At 40.0% G+C, this 15963-nt stretch overlaps 1 protein-coding gene across 8 annotated transcripts in view; it reads right to left on the reverse strand.

Annotated features, from left to right (window-relative positions):
* Nucleotides 1-3570: 3570 nt before the first annotated feature.
* The window catches only part of SLC7A11 (solute carrier family 7 member 11), a 286050-nt gene continuing 273657 nt past the window's right edge, over nt 3571-15963 (reverse strand). For all 8 annotated transcript variants that reach the window (XM_017820391.1, XM_017820390.1, XM_017820393.1 and 5 more), the window contains 3 exons: nt 12618-12767; nt 10990-11167; nt 3571-5952 (listed from right to left, as the gene is read on the reverse strand). In XM_017820391.1, coding sequence (XP_017675880.1) covers nt 5885-5952; nt 10990-11167; nt 12618-12767 — 396 coding nt within the window. In that variant the 3' untranslated portion in view covers nt 3571-5884. The remainder of the gene's footprint in view (nt 5953-10989; nt 11168-12617; nt 12768-15963) is intronic.

Consider the following 15963-nt stretch of genomic DNA (forward strand, 5'->3'; position numbering starts at 1 on the left):
TTGGCTGTGTCAAGATCTCTCATCGGGCATTGGAGTGCAAGGATTCTCTTAAAATGCTACAGCATATCCTGGATACCCAAGAGGAGCTGAGTATTTGCCGTGATAAGCTTTAAGATCCTCCAGCCCCAATCTGCAAACAAAACTGTATGAGCTGGTAAGGGAGGAGCTGCTTGGAACCGCTTTAGAGCTTTATGTGACCCTAACTTGTGATTGTGCTACTTTTTTAAAGTACTGCTACAGCCTGGAAAACTGGTTTTCTGTGTGTGAAGGACTGGAGAAAATGATTACTGGCTCAAAACAACTAAAGTCTGTGGTGGGGGGAGAGAGGATCAGGGGGGACAGGAGAGAGAGAGAGGGGGACAGAGAGAGAGAGAGAGAAAAGGGACAGAGAAAGATTAATAATCACCACTTGAATTCCAACGCTATCTCATTAGATACATGGGCTGAGACCACATGTATACCTCTGCAATTGCATTTATCTGCTCTGGTCTTGGTCTTGCAGGGCCTTCCTGACAGGTGGGGCTTTTGGTGTGCCAGGGGCTAATAGCCCTTCTGGGGCTGGATTAGAGGCTCCAGGGCCGAGGGCTGTGGAGTGTCATCCCACCTACACTGAACTTGACCTACGCCCCTACACACACACACACACACTGTTTTGAGCCAGCAATCATTTTCTCCAAGTCTCTCAGATTATGACATGAGAGTTTTCAGATGAAAAATATGAGGCCTAAAAAACTCTCAAGCCGATGGGCAAGAGGAGCACCCAGCTTAAAATTAAACACAGATGCCTCAAAAAGCTGGCTTGCGAAGGAGGCACTGAAAGGCAATGCTTTCAGTGAAAATTTATTTGTAGTCTTCAGTCAGGTGAATGTAGGAGAAAGCACTGAGGAAATGGAAAGAACAATCATCTGCCCAGGAGGTCATGTTTATACCTCTAAGATTTTCTTCATTTTCTCCCAGAAATTTTGCCAAGTTTGGCAGAATGCACACATCTATACAGTCTAAAACCTCTCAGGCTTTGCACACATTGTGACCTGGGCTGCATCACAAGCCCTCCTGAAAGCCTCAAATCACTTTAAGCCAGAAATCCTGCCTTGACGCTTTTAAACAGCTTGATATGTAGGTACCATGAAAGTTCAGCTTCTCAGGAAGATTTAACCATCTTTACCAGTCTGACTGCTATGCTGTGCTATGCATATTCATTGATTAGTATCCTTAGAAATCAGCTGGAAGTCATAATTAAGACAAGTCAGCATTACTAGCAGCTAATTGTACATGTACTTTAGATCCAATTACTCTGTAATGACTGAGTGGCAAAGAGATATTGGCAGCTGAAACTGCATCGAATGGCTTTCTTCCAGGCAGAGCCAAAGGCACAGGGTAAATTTAGAAAAAGATCCCGTAACATTTAACTTCTCATAATTAACAGAGAGGGGAGGGGATAAAATAAATCAAACACACACAAAAAAATTACATAAAAGAAAAAATCCACCAAAATTCCTAGGTAACAGTTTTACGTAACATTGTAAGTATGAGAGGTGATTGCAAAAGCCAGCTACTTTTTAAAACCCAGGACTCCAGCTTTCCCTGGACAACCTCTGGGCTCAGCAAGGCACCCGTCTGGAGCTACAGTCACTTGTTAACATACAGCTCTTGGTGCTGAGGTGCACCACAAAGGAAGGGATGGCCTTTCCTTTTCAAAGATGTAGGTGAGTTCCTGGGATCCAAAAAAGGCCTGTAGAAAAAGCTTAGCATCAGGAGAGTTCTGTAGCTTGCCTTGGGAAGAGAGAACGAGCTACAGAAGCATAAAACTGACTGCAGCTACAGCACTTTTATAACCATGTTGGATCATCATCAATATGGTATTTAGAAAATATCAAAGCTTTGGTTTAGATCACAACACCGTAGACATTCTTGTTACAGGGAATGTAAAAGAGGATCCAAACTCTCTCTTGATAAAGTCAAGGCTTTGTTGGAAAAGGTGTTTTATCCATTTGGGTCGTTGCACTTCAAGGAAAAAATTATTTCAAAAGTTCCTTTGAATAAAAACTAATCAAGAAAGGAAATGTAAACAGAATTGGTGTCAATTGTTGACATGCTCCCCAACAGCTCCTGGGCAAAAAGACAACAGAAAACAAATTAAACATGAACTAACATACAAGAAAACTATACAGGCTTCTGAAGGCAAGCAGAAAACTCCATCAGTTTGCCAAGTCTCAATGAATCCCCAGTTCAAGGAGGCTTTCTGCAGTTACTCCAGACTCATCACCACAGAGGACTGGTTCAAAGAATGCAGGGGGATGTTCAAGAGGGAAAAAAAAAATCTCAGCTGATGTCTTCTACAGACAAGAGCATCTTTCTGGGCACAGAGATACCTGTCATCTCCCTTTGACAGTACTAGCCTTCCCTGAGACTTATCCTGCCAAGGGGAGAGCCAGCATGGGCACAAGTGTACTTTTTTAGGATGGTTGTCCTCACTTGCACAAAAACCACCTGCACAGACTATGTATAGAGTGTGAATAAGTTTAAGAGTACAATCCAGTTCAAATGTCTCAAGTTCCCATGATGTTCCCCAACTGGTGTTTGTTACTGGCCTTCCCTGTGCCAGCAGCTGTACGGACACTGTGGTCGCTGCAGAAGAGTCCCCAGCCTCAGGCAGCAGCCCTGTAACCAAACGGGTTATCACACATTGCCCTTCCTCTTGACCACTCCCTCCTGGGTTCAAACTTTGGCATTTGTATCCTTCCCAGACACACTCACACTTCACACACTGGATTGCATGGATTCCATGGATTGCAGTGTGTTACCTGCTCCATGCTCTGCTGTCCGAGCCATCTGTGCTCTGCAGGCCATTAAACACAATATTTGATAGGTATGTTGGAAAAGAGAAATATCTAATTCCTCCTGAAAAAAAGATCAACACCCATTTCTTTAAGACCTATGCTGATTAAAATCTGTCTGGATCCTGATATATGGCTAATGCTTGAATCAAAAATTCTGGAGGTACTGAACATAATGGAAAAGGCTTTTCATCTTGTGCATCAACACAATTAGCTACCCACCCTGTGGATATAAGTAACGTCTATCTTCTTCTGTAGAATAATATTTGAAAAACATTCTTAAATTGAAGGCTGATTTTCCTCTGAAAATCAAATAGAAGGAGCGCAGACATTCAAAGTGTTATATTTATATATAGGTAAGGCAAGAAAAAAATAAAATTAAGGATCACTGAAAATCCCCACAGAAATAGTCTCTGACCACCTCAGGCCTTAATAATAAATATTATATATAAAATGTATCCTTTATTCTAAAAGAATTTCCTTTATGACTATGAAGAAAATATTTAAAAGTCTTAAAAAGTAACTTGATGATGAAAAAAAATGTTGTATCCTGGTTTTCCTCCATTTGTGAGGATATAATTCCAGGTCTGATAAAAGTCCTTAATACTGACTTTCATAATACAGTGGAAACCAAATTACATTATTTTGTATTGTGATTACATGTACTAAAGAAACTAAGCCCAAAATTAGAATCCTTGTGCACTTTCAAGAAAATAGTTTTTTATTTTGCAGGTATTTTTTTTTCTTCCTAAAATATACAACTTCACAGTCAATGAGTCATAGGATATCCCTTGGGACAAATTAACCCCTTACATGAAGTAAACCCAGCAAAAATGTGTTCATTGAATCAGGCTTCAGAAACATTTCCAAACTTTAAAGACCACGATGGGAAAATAAAGCAACATTCAGTCATATTTATGGAGCCCATTTATTTCTACAAGTTAACACTGCCTACATTTAAACTTTCAAGTAACGTGGCACAATAGGGGTGAATACATGGGATGAAACAGTCAGAGCTGAAAATCACACACCACACACTCTTCGGGTAGTTTTGCTTTGGATCCCATGCACTCAGTATCTGTCAGTGGAGGAAGGGGTTAGGTGCACTCCTGAAGGGTGCCAGATAATTTATTTCTTTCAGAGAGAATTAGAGTTTGTGTACTCTGAAGACGTTCCATGACAACACAGGCCAAACCCTGATAAACAGGGGTGGCAGGAGATGAACTCAAAGACAGAACTCTGACCCAAACGTAAGCACTAATTAAACACATCTACTGTCAACACAAAAACCTGTCTCAAAATGTTTACCTAAAAAAAGTTTCAAATAACACTTTTAAGTTACTGCAAACAGAAAACATTTAAAGAAAAAATTGTTTGCGAAATGTTTTCTGTGTCTTAAATTACTGCTCTTTTACATTACTTGCATTTCTCTACTTCTGTGATATTCCACCACAGAGATACAAAAAAGGAAAACATATATAAATTTAAGACATATTACTGTACACCCTTAAAGCAGAGGATATTCTGGATATATACAACACATATACAATACACAGTCTCCCTTTACTGTAGTGGTCTGGCTACAAGTTGTGCTTTTCTCCCAATTTCGGAAGTTTAATGCTGCTTAGTTCCATAAAAGCTTTCATGAAACATACGATTTGCTGACAGCAGGCAGCTCAAAAAGTAGTGCATTCAATAGTTAAGTATTATATTCTTAACAGAATGATAACAAACCTTAATCTTAAGGTTGAGTAGTCGTTAACAATATAAAACTGAATTTCTAAGCATTAAAAAATTTCTTTATCTACAACTCTCTTTAAAAAAAGGGCAAAACTTCAGCTCATACTTGAGCCAGAGCTCAGCTCAAAAACAGTTCTGAAGGTGAATTTAATTTGATTTTATCAGTTTTGATGGCTTTTCTCTGTTCTGCTGAGATAAAACCCTGAGAAGGCAGGCAGAGCACCTGTTCCTCAGTGTTCCAAAGCCCAGTTAACTGGAGTGTGCTTGAGTGAAAAGCCCACGGATCAGGCGCATATCCTACTCAGATCAACAAATGTGCTGTAGCTTGCCTTATACCTTATTCATAAAAAGGCACTGCATTTATGGCCATGTCTATACCGAGTTCCCACCAGTGACATCTATTTCTGCCTACCAACACTGATATAAAACTCTTAAATTGGGTTTGCCTGACTGATAACTGCAGGATCCTACACTTCCAGATAGGAAATATTCATACAGCAACGGAGATGACATTCAAATGTTTTGACTGTTTTGAAGGTTATTACTCAAGTTGCTGGATTTCCTGTGTACACGTACACAAAGAAACACTGGTAAAACCAGTAATCATCTCCAGACTGGTAAAAACTTAAACACGCATAAATTTACTGTTCCCATGCTAAAATCTTCCTGCCCCACTGGCAGAAATATTAAGTCTCAAAAGATGTTCCTGTCAGCCATAGTATAAGAGCTCTGGAATGAAGAAGTCTTGAACTTGCCACCACAAAGGTGTGGAAACCGCTGTGCTTCATCATCAGTGTGCTGGGGCTTCCAGCAAGACAAGAGAAGTCAAATCAGGCTGCCAAACAGTTTGACAGGAAGAACATATTATCTGAAACTCAGCAGGTTTCTCTCACCCTTTCTCTGGTGACAGCTGGGAACTCCAGGGACAGCAAGCAGGATACATTCTTCACAGAAGACCCCACTACTACTTACACATCACTTAAACCTGTTTTCAGTGACAAGGCAACGAAAATCCTAGCTTGACGAACCTACAGTTTGTTAAAATAGGACTCTGTAACAAAAGAACTATTGAAGAGATGAGTTCCCTCATAACACAAGTTCTTGCTTTCTACATATAAACCAACCACATTAAAAAATATTTTGCAAAAGCATTGTAAAATACAGTTCTGGTAAGTGACTTGCTCGGTTTCCATCTCGACTGTGACTTGTTCCTCCAGTTTGCAGGATGTTGAGAAGGGGGATAAATCTCCCTGCTCTCTTGATTTCAGGTTGAAATGAAACAGCAAGCCAAAAGCTGTACATGAAGATCACGATTTCTGGTCTTCCTCTGATGGGATGACTTCCAGGAGGATTTGCAATGTTCTGGTTACCCTGTCTGCAAAGATAAAAGCAAACACATGGGAAGTTTGGGGATTTTTTGTGGGGGAGATGGGGTAGGCAGAAGCAGACAGGAAACTTAGCTGCTATACAGCCTATTTCCACATACACATATATAATTTAAATTAAAATTTCTTTTCTTTTTAACTATGTTTTCTTTGCCTCTGATCCTAGGCTATGCATATATAATAATAATGGAAAGGTATGGATGTATAATCTTATTCAATAAATGTCTGCAAGCATTTAAAGGCTATCTTGAAACATGACTACTCTGCAAGACAGCTTAGTTTTAACCAATTTGCTATGTTGAAATAAATGTCTGGCAGAGTTCAAACAAGTTAATTTAGCTGTAGCAAAACCTGCCTAAGCAAAAAAAAAAAATAAAAAAAACCCTAAAATTAAATGAAATAATAATTACAAAGCTTCACAGGTCTAAGAATATCACATATCCAAAGAAACTTCATGCTGTCTTTTTGTCACGCTGGACATTTATTTCCTTCTACTGCTTTTGTTGGTTTTCCTTTTAGGGTAATGATTCATAAATGGCACAGTTAATTTACATACAGAATAGTAAAAGAGCATTCTCTTATTATTCCTTTCACTTGTCACTCTTTTTTAGTAACCTATTTTAAACAAGTAGGAATTGTTGTAAAAGAAAGTTCTGATTTTCCTTGTCTGTTCTTGTATGACACAGAAATGTCAACACTGACACCAGCGTAAAGCAAGGAGGGTAAAATTGTGCAACTCACAGAAGATATGAACTGAAACCACTTCTCTGACCTCCTGTCTAAGGCAGACTCCACCATCTTTTGCTCTTTTCTCTGGATGTCACCAGTTCAGTGCAAAGCCAGCTTGCCCTTAGACTATAAACTGATAGTGTCAAAGGGGCTGAGAGTCTCCAGGGACTTCATTTTCCTCCCACCTGCCTTCTCTACCCACAGTGGGCATGTCAGAGCTGGGCTGAGCGCAGCTGGGATGAAAGACAGGAGGAAAGCCAGCAGCAGAAAAACAGCAGGGCTTCGCTCCTGCCATCCCACCTCTTCCAAGTTGGAGGCTGAACAAAGGGATAACCAGAATTTTATGAAGCTGAGCAATGGTGTAACAGCTCTTGGAAAAGGGCATGGCAGCAGAGGGAAAGCCTGGGCAACTCTAGAGTGTGTTGTGATTTTAATATCCTGTTCACCAAAGTGGACAGAGCCACCAGCAGCAAGACATTGCCCACTCCTCCATTTCCATGCAGCAGTTTTGCTCTGTGCTGGGATGAAGCCATAGGGGAGCAGACAAGCTGGCAGTCTTCTTTGCATTTTTTGGTTGTAATGTACTCAGAATAAATCAGTATACAGAGTATTTTCCCCTAAAGAATGTTCCAACCTGTCTCCAGTCAGTATCTCAGAGTACTACCTGGAGTTAAAGGACTAGCTTCACATTTGTCACAATACAATTTAACGTACTGTGATGGTACAGATAACTTCCCCACTCCACTTTAAACCCTAATTTTCCCTTTCAAGAGGAGAATTCACTGAAAATAGGTATCAGGGGACCACCTTCATAAAAAAAACCAGACCTGGTATCTACATAAGCACCATATAAAGTTTGGGTGAGGAAAGAAAGCAGGAGTTTAATGCATGTATGTAAGACTGGACATGAAATCTGTGACAACAAAATGCTAGGATAATTTCCTATGTGTCCCATCACAAACTTGACCAAGAGAAGGAAACTGAGCATATCACAGTTTGTCCTGAGTGAGCAGGTGTGATCCTCTGGTGTTGCTAAATAACCCTGACAGAGACATTTCGTTATATAAAGAGATCTCATTTTCAGCAAGGGCTCAGGCTATGAAAAAAAAGCAGGATTTAACTTTTAAGCTCCCTGTAATTCAATCCACTGAAAAGAAATAGATGTTTTAAATATGAGTCTAAGGTTGGATTTTTGACTGAGGAAGTGTAAATAGAAGCATTCTTGTGCTGATGCCGCATCCTTTTACACACTGATCTGCTTTGTAGTATTTGCTAGGCTTGACTTTTTTCATTTTCACATTAGTTCTGCAAAAAGCAAGAAAGCAGAGGTCAAATGAAGCCTGTACTAGCTGAAAATTATTTGTCCCAGAACATCTGGTGCTACAGCAAAATTTCTTTGGAAAAGGAGAGAACAAAATGTTATTCCAGCTGCAAAATACCGCCCAGAACCTATGGACCCACGAACTGTGAAGTCACCTTTTGTCAAATACAGTAATTTCATATGGAGAATGGACAATGTAAATGCCATTGAGGGCAGTCAAAACATACAGAAGACATTCAACCTTGGAAGAGGATTCCTTGGGTAATCCATGGGGGGCTCTGCTTGTGTAATTGGTCTAAAACCCCTTTCAGAAATGTATGTATCTTCAGGCTGGGTATTTTATCCCACTACTCATTGTGGCCGTTCAACATCCCTCTCCTCTGATCTCTACAAAGCCTATTCAGGACACTGAGCCTGATCTTACGTGAGGCTGGTCTGTATCCATGTGTTTTTGCACCAGTGCTGACCTTTGCTTAAACAACACATGTTCCATATAGGGTTTATGAGGAGCAGTCATCTCTTCCTGCCACAGCACAGCGGGGCAGCTGAACCCGTCAGTTCCTCAACAAGGTGACTTAGCAAATGGGTAAAGCCCTACCCCAGCCTGCCCATGCACTGATCTGGGCAGATGAAGCAGCCTGGGCACAGTCTTGGTAGCACAGTCCTGTGTGCAGACTAACAGGCTCCCACTCCCCCTCTGGTATTACACAAAATGCTTTGTTGAAATCTAAGGAGATTGTATCCCTCACATTCTTCTTCATCTAGAAAAACTAGTTATCTTCTCAAAGAAAGCTACCTAGTTAATCTGGCAAAAAGCTACCTTTTAAACAACAATACCATTCTTTTGTTTTGTCCTTTACCTCATGTCTGGAATTACACTTTCATGCCTATGTACATTTAATGCATATTGTTTCAAGGTTAGAATATCAAGCTTGCAGCTGGCCAATGACTTTTCTGTATCTCACAGAGGTACCTTAAGTGAATTTATCCTCATTCAATGCCTTTAGAAAATGTTCTCAGGCTACACAATGGGGGTCCCTTAACACTCACAAAATAATGCCAGTTTAATGACTCCACACAGAAGGTTTATTGCTTCTTCTGAGGAAAAAGAAAATCTTTTTATTTAACAAGTAAATCTCCTCTCTGCTTCACCCCAAAACTGTCAGAATCAGTTTTCTGCCATTACTGTTCTTATTTTGGGGATAATAATTGCAAAGCAAACAAGCTGTTTCACCCACTGACTGGCTTCTGCTGGTTTGCCCTCTGAGGCAGTACACCGTGCCCATCCATAGGTATGACACAGGCACCAAGCCTCCTTTCTAGGAGGAGAATTTTGTGTTATCTCAAAAGCTAGAAATTATTCACCTTCATTGTCACAGCTGGTAGAAAAATCTTCACATTTATCCAGTCTACCTTAAAGAGAATATTTTTTCTCTTGCCCAAGTAATGTAGTCCAACACTGGCATCCTGTGGCCAAAGATTCAAGTAACTGTATTCCAAAACCTCTGAGACATGACAGAAAACACCAAAAAACTCCTGGGGTTTGGTAAGGGAAAATTTCCCAGTCCCTAAATGTCAAGACTGAGAAATTATTAACAGACTAAACTCCAACTATTTAATTGAATGTCCTTTTGCATACAATTGCTTTAATTTGCACTGGAGGTTTCTACCCATTCCCAGGACGCTGCAAATAATTTATAACTTTATGGATATAAAATTAAGAGTGTGCTAGCCTTAAACTAACATATTTTTCTGTAAATACTTTCTGCCCTATTGTCTATGGACTTCCCAGCATGAATTGAGTGGGAAATACATAGATTCTACAACAGATAGGACATAATTATGTAACATATACAATAGAGAGAAATACATATAACTGGTTATAGTGTAATAACATATATATAAAGACACTATTATTTCCTTGTGAGCAGCTCATTTTAAATCATCACTTAAGACTGCAGCATAGAAAACAATATGCATTTTTGATTCAGCATCTATACAAATAAATTATTTTTAGTTAGAAACTTTCACAGGTTGAGTTATAGTTTTGCAGAAAAAGAGATGTTCTTTTGGTTCTGTTTGACAAAATATCTAGCATTCCTGAAGTATTTTGCCAATAGTCTTGTTTCGTGTTTTGAAAATTCCCTTCATTTTGGAAACCTATCCATCTGAGTAACAAACAAACAAACAAACAAACAAACAAACAAACAAGAAATAGAAAACAGAAGAATGGGCAGCTCTAATAAATGATACTGACTTCTAATTGAAATATTCCAAATAATCCTTCTCTAACACATCAGAACTTCTGCACATGCTTTCAAAAACTTTCAGAAATGTTATACAAATGATTCTCAGTGCGTGAAATAGTACAGACAAATCACAAAAAAGTCATTTGAAGAAGCACAGAAACAATTTCCATAGAAGCATTTCAGGCATGTTATATTTTGCTACCATTTTGCCAGGAGCCACTGCTAAGGACAATATCCCCATAACCAACCTGCCTGAACCTGTCCTATTCCAAATACTCCTCGGTGGTCCACAAACGCGTGGTCTCAGCAGGGAGCACCAAGCCCATCCTATCATCACAACTGTTATGCTCGAGGCTCCAAACTGATGCTCCAAGAAGTGTAGAACTGTCTCTATTAGCACAGAACAACGGTCAGGGGAAGGGGTCGGGTGATTTAAAAGGAATTAGATGTTTGCAGGGGAGGGAGAGAGGAAGAGGACAGTGGGAGAAGCGTCAGTCACTTCAAATCAATCACTGGGGAAGAACAGCCTTGCTGTAAAGTAGCTCATTAGTCAGCAGACATTGACTGCAACTGGCAGAGCAATGCTAGAGCATGTGCTGAAAAGAAACTTGTGTTGTCATCCCCAGCTCGTGGCAGCTGAGAGGATTGACCAGAAGGATTTCACAACACAGGGAGAACCCTGAGAAACTCCTGGAGTAAGTATGGAGAGGAGTCCCACCAGGACTTACCTAGGAGCTTTCTGAACCACTTTGGCTTCTTGTCCCATACAATAAAGAGGTAGTAGGCAGGAATGCCAGTCAGGGTTATTGCAAATCCAATCCCTGTGTTCACTGGGTCAGAGTAAAGTGACAGTGCAACCATGAAGAGACAGGTGAAGGAAAACAATGCTGGAATAAATAGAGGAACCTGAAACATAACCACACGAAGAATCATTAAATAACAGGGTCAATGTAAAGTAATGACTAAGGCATTTAATGTTCCATGAAATGTAAATTGGATAAAGCCCAGCACAACAGGACAGTTCTGCAGAGATATGGGTGTCTAGAACATACACACAAAATGCCAGTGACTGCAGAAGCCCAGCCCTGCAGAGCGCTGTGCAGTGAGTACCACAGAAGTCTCTTAATTACACTCTAAAATACTTCAGTGTTTTACATCCTTTAAAACGCAAGGACTGTAGATAAATTACATTGTAAAAGTCCTTTCTCTAATTCCCCAGTAGATAACTAAGCAGCTCTAACCACAGTAAAGATTTCCACTTTGATAATTACCCATCAGAAAACGTTTTAAAACACAACCAGGAGCTCAAGTCACCTTTTAAAACTATTAAGAACATATTGATTTTCTTCCTAAGGTAAAAATCAAAATCTAGCAGGAAGAGAGCAAATTAAACACCAATTTGACTAGGATAAAGATATTTGATAGTGTTATGCAACTGATAGCCCCTGAAAAAGCCCTTTCTGACTGTATGACTGATAGCATTATCAGCGTCACTGTTGAAAGCACACAAAGTAACAATATCAAATTTATTTACTCAATTTTCAAGAACACCATTACAATCACTCTGTTAGCACCTCTCTGAAGGAACCGCCTACAGGTATGGCTTATGAGTGTAATGCAGAATTGGAGAATTCCTTGGAGATTGTTCTCTTCTTTTCATGCCTCAAAGCATTACTGTTCCTCTTTAGTGCACTGTCAAAGCATTTTTTCTTTTAATCAAAGCAAAACAGGTTGTGTCACTGACCTCCTTATTAATAGATATACCTACAAGAATGCAACAGTGCACATTCTTAGCTCTTCACAAAACAGACTTCTTGGCAGCATCTAAACAGAAATATATTCCTCCATTTTTATGATGATGGACATTATCTTTCTGGGTACACAATGGGACAACTTACTTTGTAAGACAGTACTTGAAATAAGCAAGAAGAATGGCAGAATCAAGGCCAAAACAGCTACAGTTCAATGGGCTGGACTATTTAGTATTTTCTTTCTGGGTTCACAATCACTGTGTCTGCAAATCCACTGCAAGTCTCAAATATTATAATGACAGCACTAACCACTTATTTGCACAGAAAATTGGCGTATTTGATATGGGATAGGCAATGACATAAATGTTTTATATTAATGTTTACGCCTGACATGAATTTCGGTTGCAAAATTATTCAGGCCTTTAGCTGAGGAGCTTGCAGGGAAACACTCGGAGAGCATTCAGTGCAAGACTATTTTCTTTTAACTCTGCTTTTCTTGAAACAGAGGTTAGCTTGCTAGATCAGAAAATGCTCCTTTGCTGTCTGACTGCAGAATGGAGAAGAGGGAGAAGAATTCATGTAAAAGAGTAGAGAGCAGAGGTTACCTTGAAAGGACGAGGCATATCAGGACGTTTATATCTGAGATAAATCAACCCAGCAACTACTAGTCCAATAAAAAGCCACCTGGCAAAACTGAGGAAATTCAGGAGGCTGTAGAGATCCCCGTTGAATAACATTATCATTGTGAGAGGATGCTGAAAAAGAAATAAGAGGGGTTTAGTAGATCAATCTCTATTATTTTACAGCAGTGATGTCAAATTTTTCCACAGGGACAAGCAGCACAGCCTTATGCACACACCTGAGTGCCACAGACTTCAGGCTTGCCTTTGTCATGCAATCGATGTACAGCTGTCCCCTGAGACCACGGTGGATCAATATAGATCTGTCCTGGGTGGCCATACATGGTCAATACAAATGTGTCCCCTGTGACCCAGACAAATATACAGGCACACAGCCCACTGCATCACCCAAATGCTTGAGCATCGTGGGCAGCATTCCCATGGGACCTGACAAGTGCATTAGCCCACTGCAGCTTTATTCGCTCATCACCGATGCAAATAAGAGCAGTTAAATTCTGGTCACGTGTGATCATATGAAAGCAGAGGTTTGTAGGTGTTTTGTGGAAGGAAAAAGGTGACTTTTCGCACATTGTAAATGCAAACATTCCTAAGCAGAAAGAAGCATTTAACTGTCACTCAGGCAGCAACTGAAGAACAAGGAGAGGGACACCAGAATAAATATGTTTTCTCATCAGAAAGCTGTTCTGAGATACAAGTCGTCTGTGAGGTAGGCAAAAGCTTGTGTATAAACGAGTGATGTGTCTTGAGTTAGGTGGTTAGTGCAGCCTACCAGAATCTATTTCAAAGTAATAGCTGGACAAAAAAATGTCCTTGCATTTGAGGATGAAGGAATGAGTCAAATTCCCCATAGCCCTTATTCTTCAGCAATAGGGAAGATCCTGGCGGTGAGAGTATTTAGATTTATAACAAGGCAACAGTTGAAATCAACTGCAGATGCAGTAAAATACTGGGCTAAATCTTTACATAAGGAAAACTAATTTGTATAAATTATCTAGATTCACAGCCTCTCTCTCTTTCCTGTTTTTGAAGAAGTGAAGACAACATGGGTTTGAACCAGAAGAATCAATATTTCAAATGTGGGTCTCTGCCTTCCAACCCCTAATGACTTATAAAGTACTTGGTTCTTTACACACAGACATTAAGCAAACTGCGTCTATGTAAATGTCAAAGGAAATTTTACCGCTGAATTATATTGGGCAAGATTTCTTCTCTATAGACTCAGCCCTAAAAGTTTAAAATATCAGTTATAACTAAAATGCAAGTTTTAATGATAATGTAAGTGAAGGAGAGCTATGAAGAAAAAATAAAATAAAGTAGGTTTACAATCAGATTGCATGATTTCTTGGAGTTGCTACACACACATCTATCTGATATCAGGGCATTGCTGAGGAACACGTCTGGTCCAGGTATCTCGGTTTGCAAGACGCAGGTTGAGATGCAGATTGAAATGTAGATTGAGCTCTCGGTGGAAACCCGAGACAAGAGGCCGTGAATTGGCAATTTTGGGATAACAAAGGGCACGAAGAGAGTTGACGCCCGCCAGGTGACTGAACACTGTGAGACACAGCAGGAGCCGGGAACTGCCGAGCTTTTGCATGACAAAGGAGATGAAGATGGGGGATGCCAGCGAAGTGGATGAACTCGGAGAGGGGGACAGGAGCTGAAGACTCGGAAGGAAGGGAGAGCTGACTGTGAGGGGGTTCCTTTGTTGGAGTCCCTCCTCAGCGGCACTAGGCTGAGCTGTTCCTGTGCTGCTGCGCCGTGAATAGCTTTATGGAATGAGACATCTGAGACTCTAATATGGGAAACCTGCGGTCGAACCGGTGAGGAAACCTGGTCTGACTGAGTGGGCTTCGGTTCCAGCAGTTAAAGTCTCTGGTGTTGAGTGTGACTGCCAGAGAGTCCCGTGAATGGTCAAACTGGGAAATTTCTTTAACATCATCATACATACATTAACAGACTTCTTAATTCCTAAAAATGTGGGGTGTTTTATTTAACAAGCCTCAAACACATGCTCAGTTTACCCTCAAGAGCTCTTTCCTTTCTTACAGTGTGTAGACCTTGGCAGGAGAAACAAAATAGGGAAATGCTAAAACACAGATTATTGATGTAGAATATATCCTACAACTGCTCTATTTGCAATAAGGCAAGATAAAAAATAGCAATCTTTGAAGGAAATCCCTCTTCATACGAGAATTTGACTTTTTCAAAGGAAATCAACGCACTAGTGTAACAGGACCATATACAAAGGCAGAAAATGTCTCTCAGAACAAAAAAAAAATCATATATTAATACATTTGTGCATTTCATTCCATGGAAAATAGTCAAAGTCTTTTACCCAAAAGGTATAACTACTTCACCTAAAGAAATAAAATGTAAACTGAATGCTTATGGAAAATGAATTTAATTAAAACTTTTCACCATAATCACACTGCCTAATTTTCAAAATTTGGAAGCCTATGTATGGGCACATATAAAATTCAGCACTTCAGAAGTGAGTTATAGGCAAAAAATGATTTAAACTCCAGTACAAGCATCTGATCTTACTAGCATAGACTCATACATGCATCTTTTGCTGTGGCTGGAACTTCCTAAAGAGGCAGAGATCTGTCCAGATCCATTACAGTCCACTGAACCCAAACGAGGGGCTGAACATCCATGCTTATGAAAACTGCATGATAAGTGAAAATCTTCCCGGCACTATGCAAACTGAACTTTGAGGTTGGTATTTTGACATTTAGTCCTAACATTTTACCGTACAAATCAGTCTGCAATGCAAACACACGGCCAACATTTACCTCTGCTGCTGTTTTAGAAATCAGTATTAGGATTTCCACTAAAACACCAGTAGTTTTCCTTAGACAATTCACAGACTATTTCCCAGGCACATGTTCTCTCATTTTTTAATCACCACTACACTGCACTGCTGAGGGTTCCCCCTCCATTATCTTAGTGCATAATTGTTTGCATTTTTCACTAGAAGGTAGTATAAAGACCCTTAAGGGTGTTGTTTCCAGATGCTGGTATTTAGCTGCACTTTCAGTTAACTGAAACCCTTTTTGTTTGTTTAACTGGAATTTGTTTCTCTGAAAGGGAACCAGCTCATCCCTAGCAGCTCCTTAGAAATACAGAGCAATAAGGCATGAATTACGTTGCAGGGATAGGCAGTCAAGTGCTCCGACAAGAAAGCAAGGAGGAGATGATAAAATAAGAACAACTCCCAAATCTCATTCCTCTCCTTCCTGTTCTCTGTCCTGCCCAAAAGCCCATGTACACATTAATAAATGAGACTCAAGCAGTGCCCAGATTC

The sequence above is a fragment of the Lepidothrix coronata genome, unplaced genomic scaffold (assembly GCF_001604755.1).
Source record: "Lepidothrix coronata isolate B3197 unplaced genomic scaffold, Lepidothrix_coronata-1.0 Scaffold82, whole genome shotgun sequence".
Lineage (NCBI taxonomy): Eukaryota > Metazoa > Chordata > Aves > Passeriformes > Pipridae > Lepidothrix > Lepidothrix coronata.